General features: G+C 46.3%; 1 protein-coding gene and 1 long non-coding RNA gene across 2 annotated transcripts in view; both read left to right on the plus strand.

Annotated features, from left to right (window-relative positions):
* prkcz (protein kinase C, zeta) overlaps positions 1-18,180 on the plus strand; it is a 143,783-nt gene that overhangs the window by 11,680 nt on the left and 113,923 nt on the right. The window contains exons 2-3 of the mRNA XM_037535781.1: positions 12,873-12,994; positions 13,227-13,316. Coding sequence (XP_037391678.1) covers positions 12,873-12,994; positions 13,227-13,316 — 212 coding nt within the window. The remainder of the gene's footprint in view (positions 1-12,872; positions 12,995-13,226; positions 13,317-18,180) is intronic.
* On the plus strand, positions 13,663-18,036 carry LOC108415020. Its single transcript, XR_001856950.2, has 4 exons — positions 13,663-14,431; positions 15,290-15,871; positions 16,069-16,203; positions 17,106-18,036. It is a non-coding gene; the product is annotated as an uncharacterized LOC108415020 (long non-coding RNA).

Below are 18,180 nucleotides of genomic sequence, written 5' to 3' on the forward strand. Positions count from 1 at the left end.
AGGGAGGGAGGGGGCGGAGGGAGGGAGGAGGGAGAGAGATGGACAGAGGGAGGGAGGGGGGAGAGAGATGGACAGAGGGTTGGAGGGAGGGGGGAGAGAGATGGACAGAGGGAGGGAGGGAGGGAGGGAGAGGGAGACAGATGGAAATATGGAGGAAGGGAGAGAGAGATGGACAGTGGGAGGGAAGGAGGGAGGGAGAGGGAGACAGATGGAAATATGGAGGAAGGGAGAGCGAGATGGACAGTGGGAGGGAAGGAGGGAGGGAGAGGGAGACAGATGGAAATATGGAGGAAGGGAGAGCGAGATGGACAGTGGGAGGGAAGGAGGGAGGGAGGGGGAGAGAGATGGACAGAGGGTTGGAGGGAGGGGGGAGAGAGATGGACAGAGGGAGGGAGGGAGGGAGGGAGGGAGAGGGAGACAGATGGAAATATGGAGGAAGGGAGAGAGAGATGGACAGTGGGAGGGAAGGAGGGAGGGAGAGGGAGACAGATGGACAGAGGGAGGAAGTGAGAGAGAGATGGACAGAGGGAGGGAGGGGGGAGAGAGATGGATAGAGGGAGGGATGGGGGAGAGAGATGGACAGAGGGTTGGAGGGAGGGGGGAGAGAGATGGACAGAGGGTTGGAGGGAGGGGGGAGAGAGATGGACAGAGGGAGGGAGGGGGGAGAGAGATGGACAGAGGGTTGGAGGGAGGGGGGAGAGAGATGGACAGAGGGTTGGAGGGAGGGGGGAGAGAGATGGACAGAGGGAGGGAGGGAGGGAGGGGGCGGAGGGAGGGAGGAGGGAGAGAGATGGACAGAGGGAGGGAGGGGGGAGAGAGATGGACAGAGGGTTGGAGGGAGGGGGGAGAGAGATGGACAGAGGGAGGGAGGCAGGGAGGGAGGGAGAGGGAGACAGATGGAAATATGGAGGAAGGGAGAGAGAGATGGACAGTGGGAGGGAAGGAGGGAGGGAGAGGGAGACAGATGGAAATATGGAGGAAGGGAGAGCGAGATGGACAGTGGGAGGGAAGGAGGGAGGGAGAGGGAGACAGATGGAAAGAGGGAGGAAGTGAGAGAGATATGGACAGAGAGAGGGAGAGAAAGAGGGAGGGAGGGAGAGAGTTGAACTGAGGGAGGGAGAGAGAGACACAGATGGACAGAGGGAGGAAGGGAGAGGGAGACAGATGGAAATATGGAGGAAGGGAGAGAGATGGACAGTGGGAGGGAAGGAGGGAGGGAGAGGGAGACAGATGGAAAGAGGGAGGAAGTGAGAGAGAGACGGACAGAGGGAGGGAAGGAGAGAGTTGAACTGAGGGAGGGAGAGAGACACAGATGGACAGAGGGAGGAAGGGAGAAGGAGACAGATGGAAATATGGAGGAAGGGAGAGAGATGGACAGTGGGAGGGAAGGAGGGAGGGAGAGGGAGGCAGATGGAAATATGGAGGAAGGGAGAGAGATGGACAGTGGGAGGGAAGGAGGGAGGGAGAGGGAGACAGATGGAAATATGGAGGAAGGGAGAGAGAGATGGACAGTGGGAGGGAAGGAGGGAGGGAGAGGGAGACAGATGGAAATATGGAGGAAGGGAGAGAGAGATGGACAGTGGGAGGGAAGGAGGGAGGGAGAGGGAGAGAGAGATGGACAGTGGGAGGGAAGGAGGGAGGGAGAGGGAGACAGATGGAAAGAGGGAGGAAGTGAGAGAGATATGGACAGAGAGAGGGAGAGACAGAGGGAGGGAGGGAGAGAGTTGAACTGAGGGAGGGAGAGAGAGACACAGATGGACAGAGGGAGGAAGGGAGAGGGAGACAGATGGAAATATGGAGGAAGGGAGAGAGATGGACAGTGGGAGGGAAGGAGGGAGGGAGGGAGAGGGAGACAGATGGAAAGAGGGAGGAAGTGAGAGAGAGATGGACAGAGGGAGGGAGAGACAGAGGGAGGAAGGGAGAGAGAGACAGATGGACAGAGGCAGGGAGAGAGAGCGATGGACAGAGAGATGGAGGGAGGGAGAGAGAGATGAACAGAGGGAGAGAGACAGATGGATAGAGGTAGGAAGGGAGAGAGCTGGACAGAGTGAGGGAGGGAGAGGGAGACAGATGGACAGTGGGAGGGAGAGAGAGAGAGAGAGAGAGAGAGATGGATGGACGGACAGATGGAAGAGAGAGAGAGAGAGAGATTTACAGATGGTGAGAGAGAGAGATGGATGGACAGATGGTGAAAGAGAGAAACAGATGGACAGAGGGAGGGAGGGAGAGACAGAGGGAGGAAGGGAGAGAGAGACAGATGGACAGAGGGAGGGAGGGAGAGACAGAGGGTGGGAGAGACAGAGGGAGGAAGGGAGAGAGAGACAGATGGACAGAGGCAGGGAGAGAGAGCGATGGACAGAGAGATGGAGGGAGGGAAAGAGAGATGAACAGAGGGAGAGAGACAGATGGATAGAGGTAGGAAGGGAGAGAGCTGGACAGAGTGAGGGAGGGAGAGGGAGACAGATGGACAGTGGGAGGGAGAGAGAGAGAGAGAGAGAGAGAGAGAGATGGATGGATGGATGGACGGACAGATGGAAGAGAGAGAGAGAGAGATGTACAGATCGTGAGAGAGAGAGATGGATGGACAGATGGTGAAAGAGAGAGAGAAACAGATGGACAGAGGGAGGAAGGGAGAGAGAGACAGATGGACAGAGGGAGGAAGGGAGAGAGATGGAGAGAGGCAGGCAGGGAGGGAGAGAGAGCGATGGACAGGGAGAGAGAGACAGATGGAGATAGGGAGGAATGCAGAGAGATGAACAGAGGGAGGGAGAGGAAGAGAGAGGGACAGAAGCAGGGAGGAAGAGAGAGAGAGAGATGTACAGATGGTGAGAGAGAGAGAGAGATGGATGGACAGATGGTGAAAGAGAGAGAGAGAGACAGAGGGAAGAAGGGAGAGAGAGAGAGACAGATGGACAGAGGGAGGGAGAGACAGAGGGAGGAAGGGAGAGAGAGACAGATGGACAGAGGGTGGATGCAAGAGGGAGAGAGATGGACAGAGGAAGGGAGGGAGAGAGAGCGATGGACAGAGGGAGAGAGAGACAGATGGACATAGGGAGGAAGGCAGAGAGAGATGGACAGATGGTGAAAGAGAGAGAGAGAGAGACAGAGGGAAGAAGGGAGACAGAGAGAGAGACAGATGGACAGAGGGAGGGAGAGACAGAGGGAGGAAGGGAGAGAGAGAGACCGATGGACAGAGGGTGGATGCGAGAGGGAGAGAGGTGGACAGAGGAAGGGAGGGAGAGAGAGCGATGGACAGAGGGAGAGAGAGACAGATGGACATAGGGAGGAAGGCAGAGGGAGGGAGAGGAAGAGGAAGAGAGATGGACAGAGGCAGGGAGGAAGAGAGAGAGAGAGAGAGAGAGAGAGATGTACAGAGGGGGGGAGGGAGGGAGGGAGGAAGAGAGATGGAGGGAGGGAGGGAGGAAGAGAGATGGAGGGAGGGAGACAGATGGACAGAGGGAGGAAGGGAGAGGGAGACAGATGGAAAGAGGGATGAAGTGAGAGAGATGGACAGATGGCGGGAGAGAGAGAGAGAGAGAGAGAGAGAGAGACAGAGGGAAGAAGGGAGAGAGAGAGAGACAGATGGACAGAGGGAGGAAGGGAGAGAGAGCGATGGACAGAGGGAGAGAGAGAGACAGATGGACATAGGGAGGAAGGCAGAGAGATGAACAGAGGGAGGGAGATCCCTCATATTGTGTCGTCTTAACTTGTATTGAAATAAATTAACTGATTAAACTGAAATAAGACAAACACTTTACAAACAGGTAAAAACAAAAAAACATTCCCTAACCAGACTCTGTTTTTGGTTGTGCTCTCGCTCTTGTGGACCCCACAGTTAAAAGGTGGTCTGATGTGTGAAGGATGCTGCACTGATCTTCCTCCATATTATGATCCATATTAATATTCAAACTGGGCTTCAGCAAAAGAACATAACTCTCTTCCTTCTCTGCAGTTCCTGACTTTATTCAAACACACATGCAGAGAATGCTGATTAAACTGTGTTTACAGTTTCTGAGGTGTGTGTTTTATTTAAGACATGAGTCAGAGTCAGATTTGTGTGTTTGTGCGTTTGTGTTTCTGTGTCTTCGTCTTTCGGCTGCTCCCTTTAGGGGTCGCCACAGCGGATTATCTGCCTCCATCTTGCCCTATCCACTGCCTCCTCTACTTTTACACCAACCATCTCCATGTCCACCTACACTACATCCATAAACCTTCTCTGAGGTCTACCTCTTCTCCTTCTGTCCGGCAGCTCCATCTCCAACATTCTTTGTCCAATATATCCACTATTCCTCCTCAACACATGTCCAAACCATCTCAACCTGACCTCTCTGGCTTTATCTCCAAACTGCTCCACCTTCACTGTCCCTCTGATCTGCTCATTTCTAATCTTGTCCATCCTTGTCACTCCCAACGAAAATCTCAGCATCTCCATCTCTGCCACCTTCAGCTCAGCCTCCTGTCTTTTAGACAGAGCCACAGTCTCCAAACCATACATCATAGCAGGACGCACTACTGTCTTGTAAACCTTCCCTTTCTTGCTGCTATCCTTCTGTCACACATCAGCCCTGACACCCGTCTCCACCCACTCCATCCTGCCTGCACCCTTTTCTTCATCTCTTTTCTACACTGTCCATTGCTCTGGATGGTTGACCCAAGATATTTGAAGTCATCCACCTTTACGACCTCTACTCCTTGCATCTTCACGTTTCCACCTGCCTCCCTCTCATTCACACACATGTATTCAGTCTTTTCTCTACTGACCTTAATTCCTCTCCTCTCCAGTGCAAACCTCCACCTCTCCAGATTCTCTTCCACCTGCTCTGTACTCTCACCTCAGATTACAATGTCATCTGCAAACATCATGGCCCATGGAGCCTCCTGCCTGACCTCATCTGTCAACCTTTCCATCACCATTGCAAACAAGAAGGCTCAAAGCTGATCCCTGATGTAACCCTACCTTCACCTTGAAACCATTTGTCACTCAAACTGCACACCTCACCACTGTCTCACTATCCTCATACATGTCCTGCACCACCCTAACATACTTTTCAGCTACACCTGACTTCCTCATACAGTACCACAGTTCCTCTCTTGGCACCCTATCATATGCCTTCTCTAGATCCACAAAGACACAGTGTAGCTCCTTCTGACCTTCTCTGTACTTCTCTATCAACACTCTCAATGCAAAAATTGCATCTGTGGTACTCTTTCTGGGCATGAAACCAAACTGCTGCTCACCGATCTGAACCTCTCGCCTTAGCCTTGCTTCAACAACTCTTTCCCATACCTTCATGGTGTGGCTCATCAACTTTATACCTCTGTAGTTACTGCAGTTCTGCACATCACCCTTGTTCTTAAAAATGGGGACCAGTACACTGCTTCTCCACTCATCAGGCATCCTCTCACTCTCCAGGATTTTGTTAAACAACCTGGTTAAAAAGTCCACTGCCTTCTCTCCTAAACATCTCCATACCTCCACAGGTATGTCATCTGGACCAACTGCCTTTCCATTCTTCATCCTTTTAAAATCTGCCCTCACTTCCACCTTACTAATTCTCTGCACTTCCTGATCCACCATCTCTCCCCCCGTTGTCCTCCTCTCTCTCTCATTTTCCTCATTCATTAGTTTGTCAAATTACTCCTTCCATCTACTCAACAGTGTCTGGTCACTCACTAGTACATTTCCCGCTCTATCCTTTATCAGCCTAACCTGCTGTACATCCTTTCCAGCTCTATCTCTCTGTTTAGCCAAATAATACAAGTCCTTTACTCCTTCTTTACTGTCCAGCCTCTCATACAGCTCTTCATAGGCCTGAACCTTTGCCTTTGCCACCATTCTTTTCACTATGCGACTAGCCTCACAGTACTCCTGCTACTTCCTTCATCTTTCTGGTTATCCCACTTTTTCTTAGCTGCCTTCTTCTTCTGATTACTCTCCTGGACTTCCTCATTCCACCACCAACTTTCCTTGTCTTCTTTCCTCTGACCAGACAAAACACCCAATACATTTTTGCCAGTTTCTCTCACCACCTTAGCTGTAGTTTCCCAGTCCTCAGGTAGATCCTCACTGCCCCCAAGGGCCTGTTGCAATTTGTCCCTGAACTGCCTGCAACCATCCTCCTGCTTCAGCTTCCACCATCTAATCTTTGGCTCTGTCTTCAATCTGTTCCTCTTCTTTGTTTCTAATCTCATTCTACAGGCAACCACCCTATGCTATCTTGCTACACTTTCCCCTGGTACCACTTTACAATCTCCAATTTCCTTTAGGTGGCATCTCCTGCTAAGGATATAATCCACCTGTGTGCACCTCCCTCCACTCTTGTATGTCACCCTGTGTTCTTCCCTCTTCTGAAAATACGTGTTCACCACAGCCATTTCCATTCTCTTTGCAAAATCTACAACCATCTGACCTTCCGCATTTCTGTCTTTCACACCATACATACCCAGCACCTCTTCATCCCCTCTGTTCCCTTCACCAACATGTCCATTGAAGTCTGCACCAATCACTAATCTCTCCTCTCTAGGGACACCATCTACCACTTCATCCATCTTACTCCAAAATTCCTCTTTCTCCTGTAACTGACAACCAACCTGTGGTGCATATGAACTGACCACATTCAACATTACACCATCAACTTCCAACTTCAGGCTCATGATCCTATCTGACACTCTCTTTACATCCAGAACACTTTTCCCAAGCTGTTCCTTTAGATCCTTTTATCCCTACTCCATTTCTCTTCCTCTCTACACCATGATAGAACAGTTTGAATCCACCTCCAATGTTCCTGGCCTTGCTTACTTTCCATCTGGTCTCCTGGACACATGGAATATCTACCTTCCTTCTCTGCATCATGTCTGCAAGCTCTCTGCCTTTACCGGTCATTGTCCCTATGTTCAGAGTCCCTACTCTAACCTCCACACTCCTGCCTTTCCTTCTCTCTCGCTGCCTTCTAACCCGCCTTCCTCCTCTCCTCTTTGATGGTCTTCGACCTACAGTAGTCCAATTTCCACCGGCACCCTGCTGGTCAACAGCACCGGAGGCGGTCGTTGTTAACCCGGGCCTCGACCGATCCGGTATGGCAATCATATTTTTTATCCGCATGATAGTTTTGGCACAAGTTTTACGGCGGATGCCCTTCCTGACGCAACCCTCACCATTTATCCGGGCTTGGGACCGGCACCAGAAGTACACAAAGTACACCCCTAATGGCTGGTTTGTTTGTGTTTCTCTGTAATTTTTCATTTCATCTTCAGTGTTTCGGTGTTCTGACGTTAAACTCAGAGTAACAGTCGCTCATGGCGGTCATGTTTCCTCATGCTGGCACTGTATCTCTGCCAGAATTAACATGGTTAACATGTGTTTTCACGGTCAGTGAGGCTTCCTGCTTGAAGAGGAAGTGTTGAAAACTTTGTGACTCTGGCGGTCCTGGAGCATCAGCAGCCGCCGATGGAGACGTTTCAACACTCACTAACTGAACCAGGCCGAGGAGAATCCCGTCCAGAGGGATGTTCTGAAGGATGTGGTTCCTGAGCACCTGGGAGAGTTTGAAGCTACACAGACACCAATGTTAGTGACGCTGTGAACAGCTTCAGGTAGAAACTCGCTGTACAGTCCAAGAAACACTGTCCTGCACGTTTTAGTACTTTTCTATTTTAACATGTTACAAACGCTCAAGGAGCTCAATCAGAGACCCACTTTAGCATCTTACTGTAAGTTTAAGTTTACTGTAAGTCTTACTGTAACTCTTCACTTCCTCTTAAAACTTCCTGACGCCCCACCCACAGCATTTGTTTGACAGGAAACCTCAGTGACGGTGAAAACACTCCAGAGTTACATACTTGCTAATTCTGGGAGAGCTGCAGTGCCACCATGAGGAAACATGATCTCAAACGAGGCGATAAACAGACTCTGACTCTGAATCATAACTTAAAGGTGAAATATTAAACTTTTTTAGTTTAATATATTCCTTCTGTTGTCAGTGGATGATGATCAGATGTTAAGTGTAAACAGGGAGTGAGCTGGTTCACTGCAGCACCACCTGGAGGCAGATCAGTGCTGCAGCTCTGATTTCTTTAATGCTAAACTGTGTTTGGAGTTTAAAGCGGCTGTAATAAAATGGAAACATTTTACTGTGTGTATATTTGTGTGTCTGTTTTTCTCTGAACGCCTCAGAAGTTTCCTAATATTTATTTTCAGAGAATGCCAGCATTTGGATTTCCAGACTTTCAATGAGCCTGAGGGGTTAGTTGCAGGGTCCCGGACTCCCAGAACAACCTGTATTTCACTCTTTAGTCTGGTCCTGCAGTGTGGTGTGTGAGGTATTGTGTGCTATTAGGGCTTTAGTGCTGCTCTGCAGTCAGACAGGCGGGCGAAGCCGTGTTTTGTGTTGGTCATTATTTGTCGACTGTCTCATGACCTGCAGTCCAGTTCAATCCAGTCCAGTGTGGCTGACGTCTCAGTTACTTCACAAATTGAAACTGCAGGGAGTTCATCGTGAAAAAAGTATGATGATTATAGAGGCTGAATGTTCGTCAGCACTGGCCAGTTAATATCTGGACACCAGAGGCACTGTGGTCACAAACTGACCAATTGATGGACTGCAGTCAGTAACTAAACACATACATAGAGAAGGAATATGGTGGGTTTTCCTAATAAAGTGGTCAGTGAGTGGAAGCACAAGGTGGGTGTTTCTAATAAAGTGGCCAGTTAGTGGAAGTACAAGGTGGGTGTTTCTAATAAAGTGGCCAGTTAGTGGAAGCACAAGGTGGGTGTTTCTATTAAAGTGGCCAGTGAGTGGAAGCACAAGGTGGGTGTTTCTATTAAAGTATAAAATGCTCAGAATCAGTGAAATTGCTGTAAAGTGTTCTTGTTAAGAGTGTTTTCACTCGTGCTGTTACACACAGACCACTCAACAGCACTGAAATGCTGTGAAATGATAAGTGAGGCTGTAAATACTTTGCAAATTCCTTGTTTGCATGTGGCCACTGCAGCCCGCAGTGTCAGGGCTGGGTCTGTAAGGCTGGGTCTGTAATGTTGGTTTTGCTCTGTGGACTTTCGGCCTTATTAACTCTCAGCACTGAGATACGGATAAACGCACACCAGACGTTACTGAGGAGAAACTGAAGTGTTAAACACACAGTAAAACACAAAATGTATTACAGTGATTCTCTTCAATCAGAGGTGATTGGTTTGTACTGAAATTATAGAAAATACAAAATAAACTTTGGATTTAATCCAGTTATTAATAAATATGCTCCCTGTAAATACTGTTGAGTTAGTTGTCGAGCTGTGCCACCTTAAATTTCATGCTGTGTCGTTTCAAGTTCCACCGTAAGGTATGTGCCACCTTAATTTCATTGCTATGTCAAAGTTCCACCTTAAATTGTGCGCCTCCTTTAATTTTGTGCTATGTTAACAGAGGTTCTACCTTAAATTTAGTGCTAGCTTAAAGAGAATTCAGTCCTAAATTCTGTGCCACCTTAAATTTAGTGCTAGGTTAATTGCAGTTTCACCTTAAAGTCTGTGCCACCTTAAAAGAAGTTCCACCTTAAATACTGTGCCATATTTAGTGCTATGTTAATAGCAGTTCAACCTTAAATTCTGTGCCTCATTTAATTTTGTGGTATGTGAACTGAAGTTTCACCTTAAGTTCTGTGCATCCTTAAAAAAGTTCCACCTTAAATGCTGTGCCATATTTCGTGCTATGTTAATAGCAGTTCCACCTTAAATTTTTTGCTATGTTAATTGAGGTTTCACATTAACGTGAGTAACATATTAGTAACTGTTCCACCTTAAACATAGCGCTATGTTAATTGAAGTTCCACCTTAAATTTATTGTTATGCTAGTTCCACCTTAAATAGATGTTCCACCTTAAAATTCTGTGCTATCTTGGTGCAGTTCCACCTTAAAAGCAGTTAACCCTTAACAGAGCTGCTGAGAATCAGGCTGGGAGTTGGTGAGACATTGAGTTCCGTGCGTGGATTGTAGGTGTTGTGTGAGAGAGGGGGCCTTTGTGACATCATGTCTGGCAGTCTGCCAACAGCCTTTCCATTCATTTTCAATAGGACAAAAATTCCCACATTTTGGGCAGCTGTTCGGAATCTGTGCATCCGATCAAAAAGCTGTGTACAAGCACGCATCACACAATCGGGCCGGACAATCTGGAGTTGGAACGGCATCGATATCTCGAAAACTGCGGGACTAGTTACGCGGCAAAGAAACGGCAGAAACGTAAGAATAAAATAATAAAAAAATAATAATATAAATCGGATAACAGTATAATTGCGCATTGCTAACAGAAAATCCTGGCTGATGGGCCTTTTGTTGTAACTAGTCACATTTATGGTCATTAAACTGGGCAGTGTGACGATATTTTATCCATAGCTTTTCTAAGCATATCGTGGATATGGTCAGCACTCAAACACTGACCAGCTTCATGGTTCATTTCACAGAGAGCGTAAGTATCCATCCATCCATCCATCCATCATCTTCCGCTTCTCCGGGGTTCGGATTGCGAGGGCAGCGTCCTAAGCAATGAGGCCCAGACCTCCCTTTCCCCAGCCACTTCCACTAGCTCTCCGGGGGGATTCCGAGGCGCTCCCAGGCCAGCTGGGCAATATAGTCACGTCAGCGTGTCCTGTGTCTTCCCCGGGGTCTCCTCCCTGGTGGACTTGCCTGTGACACCTCACGAGGGAGGCGTCCAGGAGGCATCCTCACCAGCTGCCCGAACCACCTCAACTGGCTCCTCTCGACGTGAAGCAGCGGCTCTACTCCAAGTCCCTCCCGTTTGACCGAACTTCTCACCCTATCTCTAAGGGAGAGTCCAGACACCCTGCGGAGGAAACTAATTTTGGCGGCTTGTATTCGCGATCTTATTCTTTCGGTCATTACCCAAAGCTCATGACTATAGGTGAGGGTAGGAACGTAGATCGACCGGTAAATCGAGAGCTTTGCCTTGTGGCTCAGCTCTTTCTTTACCACAACAGACCGGTAAAGAGCCCGCATCGCTGCTGACCCAGCACCAATCCGCCTGTCAATCTCCCGCTCCCTTGTACCATCACTCGTGAACAAGACCCTGAGATACTTAAACTCCTCCACTTGAGGCAAGAGCTTATCCCAGACCCAGAGAGGGCTCTCCACCCTTTTCCGCCTGAGAACCATGGTCTCGGATTTAGAGGTACTGATTCTCATCCCGGCCGCTTCACACTCGGCTGCAAACCGATCCAGCGAAAGCTGAAGTTCACGGCCTGATGTCCCCAATAGGACCACATCATCTGCAAACAGCAGCGATGTGACCTTGAGGTCACCAAACCGGACACCCTCCGTCCCCTGACTGCGCCTAGAAATTCTATCCTTAAAAACTATGAATAGAATCGGTGACAAAGGGCAGTCCAACTGTCACTGGGAACGAGTCTGATTTACTACCGGCCATGTGAACCAAGCTCCTGCTTTGTTTGTACAGGGCCTGAATGGCTCGTAGCAAAGAGCCATGTACCCCGTACTCCTGAAGCACCTCCCACAGAATACCCTGGGGAGCACAGTCGAATGCCTTCTCCAGATCCACAAAGCACATGTGGACTGGTTGGGCAAACTCCCATGAGCCCTACAGAATCCTGGAGAGGGTGAAGAGTTGGTCCAGTGTTCCACGACCATGGCGGAACCCGCACTGCTCCTCCTGAATCCGAGGTTCGACTATAAGCCAGACTCTCTTCTCCAGTACCCCTGCATAGACCTTACCAGGGAGGCTGAGGAGTGTGATTCCCCTGTAGTTGGAACACACCCTCCGGTCCCCCTTTTTAAAAAGAGGCACCACCACCCCAGTCTGCCAATCCAGTGGCACCGCCCCCAATGTGGCACCGCCACCCCTGGAGCCTTGCTACCAAGGAGCTTTTTAACTACCTTAATGACTTCGGTCTCAGTAATGGATGAGCCTATTCCCATGTCTCCAGACTCTGCCTCCTCACTGGAGGACATGTCAGTGGGATTGAGAAGGTCCTCAAAGTATTCCTTCAACCAACCAATGATGTCTTCAGTCGAAGTCAGCAGCACACCATCTCCACTATATACAGTGCTATTGGTGACGACTGAAGCCGCAGATCGCATGGCCTGTCGATACCTGTAAGCTGCCTCTGGTGTCCCACAGGCCAACCATGCCCGGTAGGACTCCTTCTTCAGCTTGACGGCATCTCTCACCTGGGGTGTCCACCACCGGGTTCGAGGACTACCGCCCCGACAGGCACCTACTACCTTGCGGCCACAGCTACAGTCAGCCGCTTCAACAATGGAGGAGCGGAACATGGCCTATTCTGAGTCAATGTCCCCCACCTCCCCCGATATCTGGTCAAAGTTCTGACGGAGGTGTGAGTTGAAGATCAATCTGACAGGTTCTTCTGCCAGACGTTCCCAACAACTATACCTCACTATACGTTTGGGTTTGCCCAGTCTGACCGGCATCTTCCCCCACCACCTGATGCAACTCACCACCAGGTGGTGATCAGTTGACACTGGTGGGGGAGAGCATAAGTAATCCTATTTAATTAATTATTAAATATCATTAATCAATTTAACATGAAATAAAGATAATTATACTTAGGTGTTGAAAGTCTTTTTCTGTTGTTTTTAGTTCTATGTTATTAATCCTCAGGGTGGGGGTGTGAGGGGGAGTTCTGGGTGTGTTGGCGTGTGAGGGGGTGGGTGGGTGTGAGAGGGTGTGAGGGGAGTTCTGGGTGGGTGGGGGTGTGAGGGGAGTTCTGGGTGGTCTGGGGTTCTGACTGGGGATATTAAACTTACCTCTGAACTGAGGCTTTAAAGAAGATCTGAAACTGACTCCAGGTCAGGAGGAAGTGACCTGCGTGCTGTGTGCTGTTACAGAGACATGCTGATTTCAGATCTGGACTCCAGCCTGACATTCTCCGAGCTGTGTGAGGAGGTCAGGGAGATGTGCGGAGTCCGCAGGGAGCTGCTAATCACGCTGAAATGGATCGATGATGAAGGTACCCGTGATCCTCTGTGCTTTCCTCAGCATTCACCGAAATGTTTAATTAAGGATTAAAGGAGAATCCGTTCAGGATCCATAATCTGAGATTCCCAACTCTGAACATCTTCAACAGAACAAACGGCAGATTAGCAGTTTATTAGTGCAGCTGCTGAAGAATCGGTACCAGTCATTAATTCTGAGCTTTCAAACGCAGTTTAAGCTGAATGTGTGTGTTTGTTTGTCTGCAGGTGATCCATGCACTATTTCCTCTCAGATGGAGCTGGATGAGGCATTTCGGATTTACAGCAGAAACAAGCGATCAGGACTCCTGCTCCACGGTACTGACCCTCTCATTACAGACACAGTTCATTTGTTACTATTATTATTTTTATTATTATTATTGACTCTTAGAGATTATCAACAATAATAAGAAAAACAATCCTCTGCAATCACTAATACAGGGTTCCCGTGGGTCCTTAAAAAGTCTTAAAATGTCTTAAATTTAAATATCATTAATTAAGGTCTTATATTGTCTTACATTTATCGTAAATTTGCTGTAGGTATTAAATATTCGGATGGTGAGTTTAATGCCGATGGGAAAAACACAGTGGTAAAGCATCTAATAGTGTGTATTTGATTGATTAACTTTGTACAAAGAAGGTGTAGAAAATGCCCCCGCGCACAATCGTTTTACGGTACGTTTGCGACAGACGCCTGACGTCGGGCGGCGTGACATTTCGCGGTTGTCGAGGTGAGCGGTGATGCATGTAAGGATGGGAAAGTGCAAATTTAACGACAAATGGATGGAAGAGGATGCATTTAGCCAAAAACAAAAATGAGGCAATGTGCAAATTCTGCAAAAAAACTTTTTCTTTAGGGACCATGGGGGTCAAAGCCGTCGAGTCGCACATGAAGGGAGGAAAGCACCTGCGGTATATGGCCCCAGCTAAATATAGCAAGCCCGGGCTAATCCCTGCATTGTTTGCAGCTCCCCTAATGTTGCAAGTTCAGACGCCACCTCTCAGTCGACTATTAAAAACTTTGTTTCACCGCCAGAGACCCAAAAGGCAGAGGTAATTTGGGTTCTCCATACCGTAATGAGGCACAATTCATTTAAATCTAATGAGGAGATAAGTGAAGTCTTTGCTGCCATGTTCCCCGATTCCCAGCTTGCAAAGTCATTCAGCTGTGGTGAAAATAAAACTGCATATATCGCCAAATATGGCATTGCTTCGTTCATCAAGAAGGAGCTATCGCGCAGCGTTAGTGAGAAGCCGTATGTTATCATGTTTGACGAAAGCATGAATAAAACGACAAAGAATAAACAAATGGTTCTGGTTTGCGGTTCTGGACTACTGATGATGAGACGGGCACACACCATGTCATCTCCCGCTACTGTGGGTCGGAGTTTATGGGTCACTCGAGAGCCGAGGACATGTTGGGACATTTCAGTGTAAGTAACTTTACGACTGTGTTTGAAATTGTATACCATTGTTCTATTCGCAACACGTTAGCTCAGAGTTTAAGGGGTGTAACTGTTGGTAGTTGATTTTGTTGAAATATGGCGTTTTGTGATTTTTTTTATTTATTTATTTTTTTTTGGGGGGGGTTGTTCAGACTGTTGGGCAAATCTAGCTAACAGCTGGTAACGTCGGCTGTCACTTGTTGCTATAGCAACTGTAAACATTCACCTAAGAGCTATAAAGAGTTCATGTGCAAAAACCTATCTCCATTTTTATTACTAAATATGTATTTTTTTATTGAAAGTGCGTTCAATGCACAATAACACATGACTTATGAATTAAATTGAATTTGAAAAACCTTGTTTTTTTGCGAATCTGCAAAGCACAATAAAAAGCAAGCTTTTTCATCAATAACAAATGTATTTTATCTGTTTTGCAAATTAACTCTAAGATGCAGAATCAAGCCATGTTGTAAGTACAGATTAGAATTGTTGTATTTTAGCACAGAATACATGATTTTACCAGTTAGTGAACCTGTAGAAATAATAATACACACACAATTATTTTAATGTGTATGATGTATGAGTGTATGTATAAGCAAGAAATCGTTAAAATAACAAATAGTAGTAAAAGAATACTTGTGCTTATCACAATTAAGATGTCAGGTGTTTTGATGGATGTTTTTTGATCTCTGCTATATAAGCTGTTATTATTATTATTATTATTATTAGTAGTAGTAGTAGTAGTAGTAGTAGTATCATCCTTACACTAATGGAACCATTTTTTAATCTAATGTGGATTACCTGGCACATTGAATTTATAACCCCTTCCACCCCTTATATGTGCAGGAAGGTACAAAAGAGCTGAATCTGAACAACATGCTCTTACTCTCGATGGATGGGCCCAGTGTTAATTGGAGGTTTGTTGAACTCTTACAAGAGGAACACAGAGAGCAGTGTGGTGGAGCCCAACTACAAATAATTGGAAGTTGTGGCCTTCACACAATGCACAACTCATTCAAGAATGGCTTCACGGTTTGGCAAGTTGAAAAAGTTCTGAAAGCCCTGCACTACCTGTTTCATTATGCCCCTGCAAGGAGGGAAAACTTTGTGTTATTGACCAAGTGTGATAGATTTCCTCTGCCATTTTGTGGACATCGCTGGCTGGAAAACCTTCCAGCAGTTGAGAGAGCCATTGAAATTTGGCCATATATTGTCTCCGATGTGGATCAGGTCAAAGCCAAGAAGCTCCCCAATCCAAGGTCATCATCGTATGACACCATCGCAGAAGCACGGATGGATCCCATTATCCTGGCAAAGTTGCACTTCTTCATGAATATCTCAAGAACTTTTCAGCCATTTCTCACCAAGTACCAGACAGATGCCCCGATGATTCCCTTCTTAGACAGAGATTTGGAGGATCTAATCAGGGTAGGCCTAATGACAGCTGAAAATGTATTAAAGGGTTAGTCATTTAAGCATCATTACTTACAGAGGATATGAAAGATAAAACAAAGTAATGCATTTTCAGCATGTTGATGTTTGTAGAATATGTTGTAAATACAGTAATACTTATTCAGATTTTGATTATAATAATAATTACTATGCCTGTGCTATTCTGTTTTCAGAGCCTTCTCAGGCGGTGAGATGTTCAGGTTGATGTTTCCCCAGTAAATCTGGTCAAGCTTGATGTGACAGACCAAAAATTTTGGGTCAGTCCAAAGCAAGTGGACATTGGCTTGGGAGCCACAGCTGCCCTCAAGGTACCATTTATTATCTTGGATGACTTCAACAATGTGCTACATCAGCTGCAAGTAATTTGACTACTTAAGTATTTATTCTAAAACAACCAATAGATTAGATTAAGATTAGACATCAAACAGTTGATTTATTCACAGGATTTGTAAAATGTTGTGTAGTGTAAGTTACACATAGGGAGAGTTTATTTGATGTTTCAGGTGACACATGACTTTTGTGCATTTGTCAGGGCATGTCAGGCAGTCAGGGTGGAAGTGAGTGTGATGTGTTAGAGTTCATGCGAGACAGCCAGAGTGCCCTGTCAAATTTGTCAGAACATTCTATTGAAGTGCCCACTGAAGTACCCCACTGTCTGAAATATGCTGTGCCTGGACCCAGTGAACTCCAGGGGAATCATTTATTCTCACTATAATTCCATCAATAAATCACACAGTGACAGAATGTATGACAATTTTGGTCATAGGATTCATACACTTTTTGTAATAAGACCTCTAAAAGCAAAAATCTTAAAAGATGGGGATTTGTGGTCTAATTTGTGCCAATTTCGAGGTCCTTGACATGAGAAAGCTTGAGAACCACTGCTCTAAATGTTATTGCATCTCTCCCTTCAATGTCGTTGACTAAGACAATATCTTATTTCAGTAAATAGCCATATTTTAGATGTCAAGTTATACTAGCCTATTACTTGCATCTTTTTAGTTGTATTTTATTTTATTGGAAATTTAGCCTAGTAGGAGTTGTAACACATGTCTGTAGGCCTAATAAATGTTCTTGGACTTAGTTCAAATAGAGTTGGAAATCTGAGATTCATTTTCCAGAGTATATTGAATATAAATCTCTTGTGATTTCACAAAATATAATTTTAACTGGAAAATATACAAATGTGTTTGTCTTTATGTAAATGCAGGTGATAAGATTGCACAACAGTTTCAGAAGTTCCTGTTTAATGAGGCCAGAGGAGAGGAATTCATGGTCTTCAGTGCATTGGATGGGACATTGCGAGTTGACAGCTTCCTGCATAAGGCCATGAATGGATATGCAGAACTTTGGAGCTTTGTGGAAAAGCTACTGCTTCTGTCCCATGGACAAGCCACTGTGGAGCGTGGATTCTCCATAAACAAGGAGGTGGAGATGTGCAATATGAATGAGGACACTATAGTCTCACAGAGACTATGTGAGGATGTGTGGTGGAGTGGTCAAAGTGCCACTAACTAAAGAGCTGCTAAATGAATGTGCAACTTCACGCAACCGGTATAGGATCTTTTTGGAAGATGAGAGGAAGAAAAAGGAAAAGGCAAAACAGATGAACAAGAGAAAAGGGGCTGAAAATGAGCTTGAACAGATACGCAAGAAAAGAAGAACAATCTTAACTGTGTGTGACACTCTAGAGAAGGAGGCAGATAGCCTTGCAGAGAAGGCTGAGAATACAGCTGGGACCAAGATGGCAGAGCTCATCACTAAATCCAACTCCATGAGAAAAAGATGCAAGGACAAGAGAGGGGAGTTGATGGACCTAGACCATGAAATTGAGAAGAGAGTGGCAGAGCTACGCTACATGTCTTGAAGAGAATTTTGACCTCTTGAATTTGAACTGTTCATTGGTTTCTCTCTAAGATTCATGTGATAACATTTTGTGTTGTTTTGCAAACAAGCTGTTTTGAGGACTTTTTTTTAGCTTATTTACAACGCAGTATGCTTTATGTGTTATTTTATAATTCTGTATGGTTTCTACAGGTTTCTACATGCAAGTCAGTGTGTTGTTTAATGTAATGCAGCTTATGTATCTTATGCTGGCTCTGTTCTGCATCACAATGGAACAAAATTGAAAAGATTGTTGATAACAATTAAGTTTTGATTTCCAATGTGGGAGACAATAAATTGAGTATTTTCTACCAAATAATTTTTTATGACATTTTTGGGTCTTAAATTATATGTATTGAGGTCTTAAAATGTCTTTAAAAGCCTTATTTTACTTTTAAAAT

This window comes from Pygocentrus nattereri, chromosome 28, assembly GCF_015220715.1.
Source record: "Pygocentrus nattereri isolate fPygNat1 chromosome 28, fPygNat1.pri, whole genome shotgun sequence".
NCBI classification, from domain to species: Eukaryota; Metazoa; Chordata; class Actinopteri; order Characiformes; family Serrasalmidae; genus Pygocentrus; species Pygocentrus nattereri.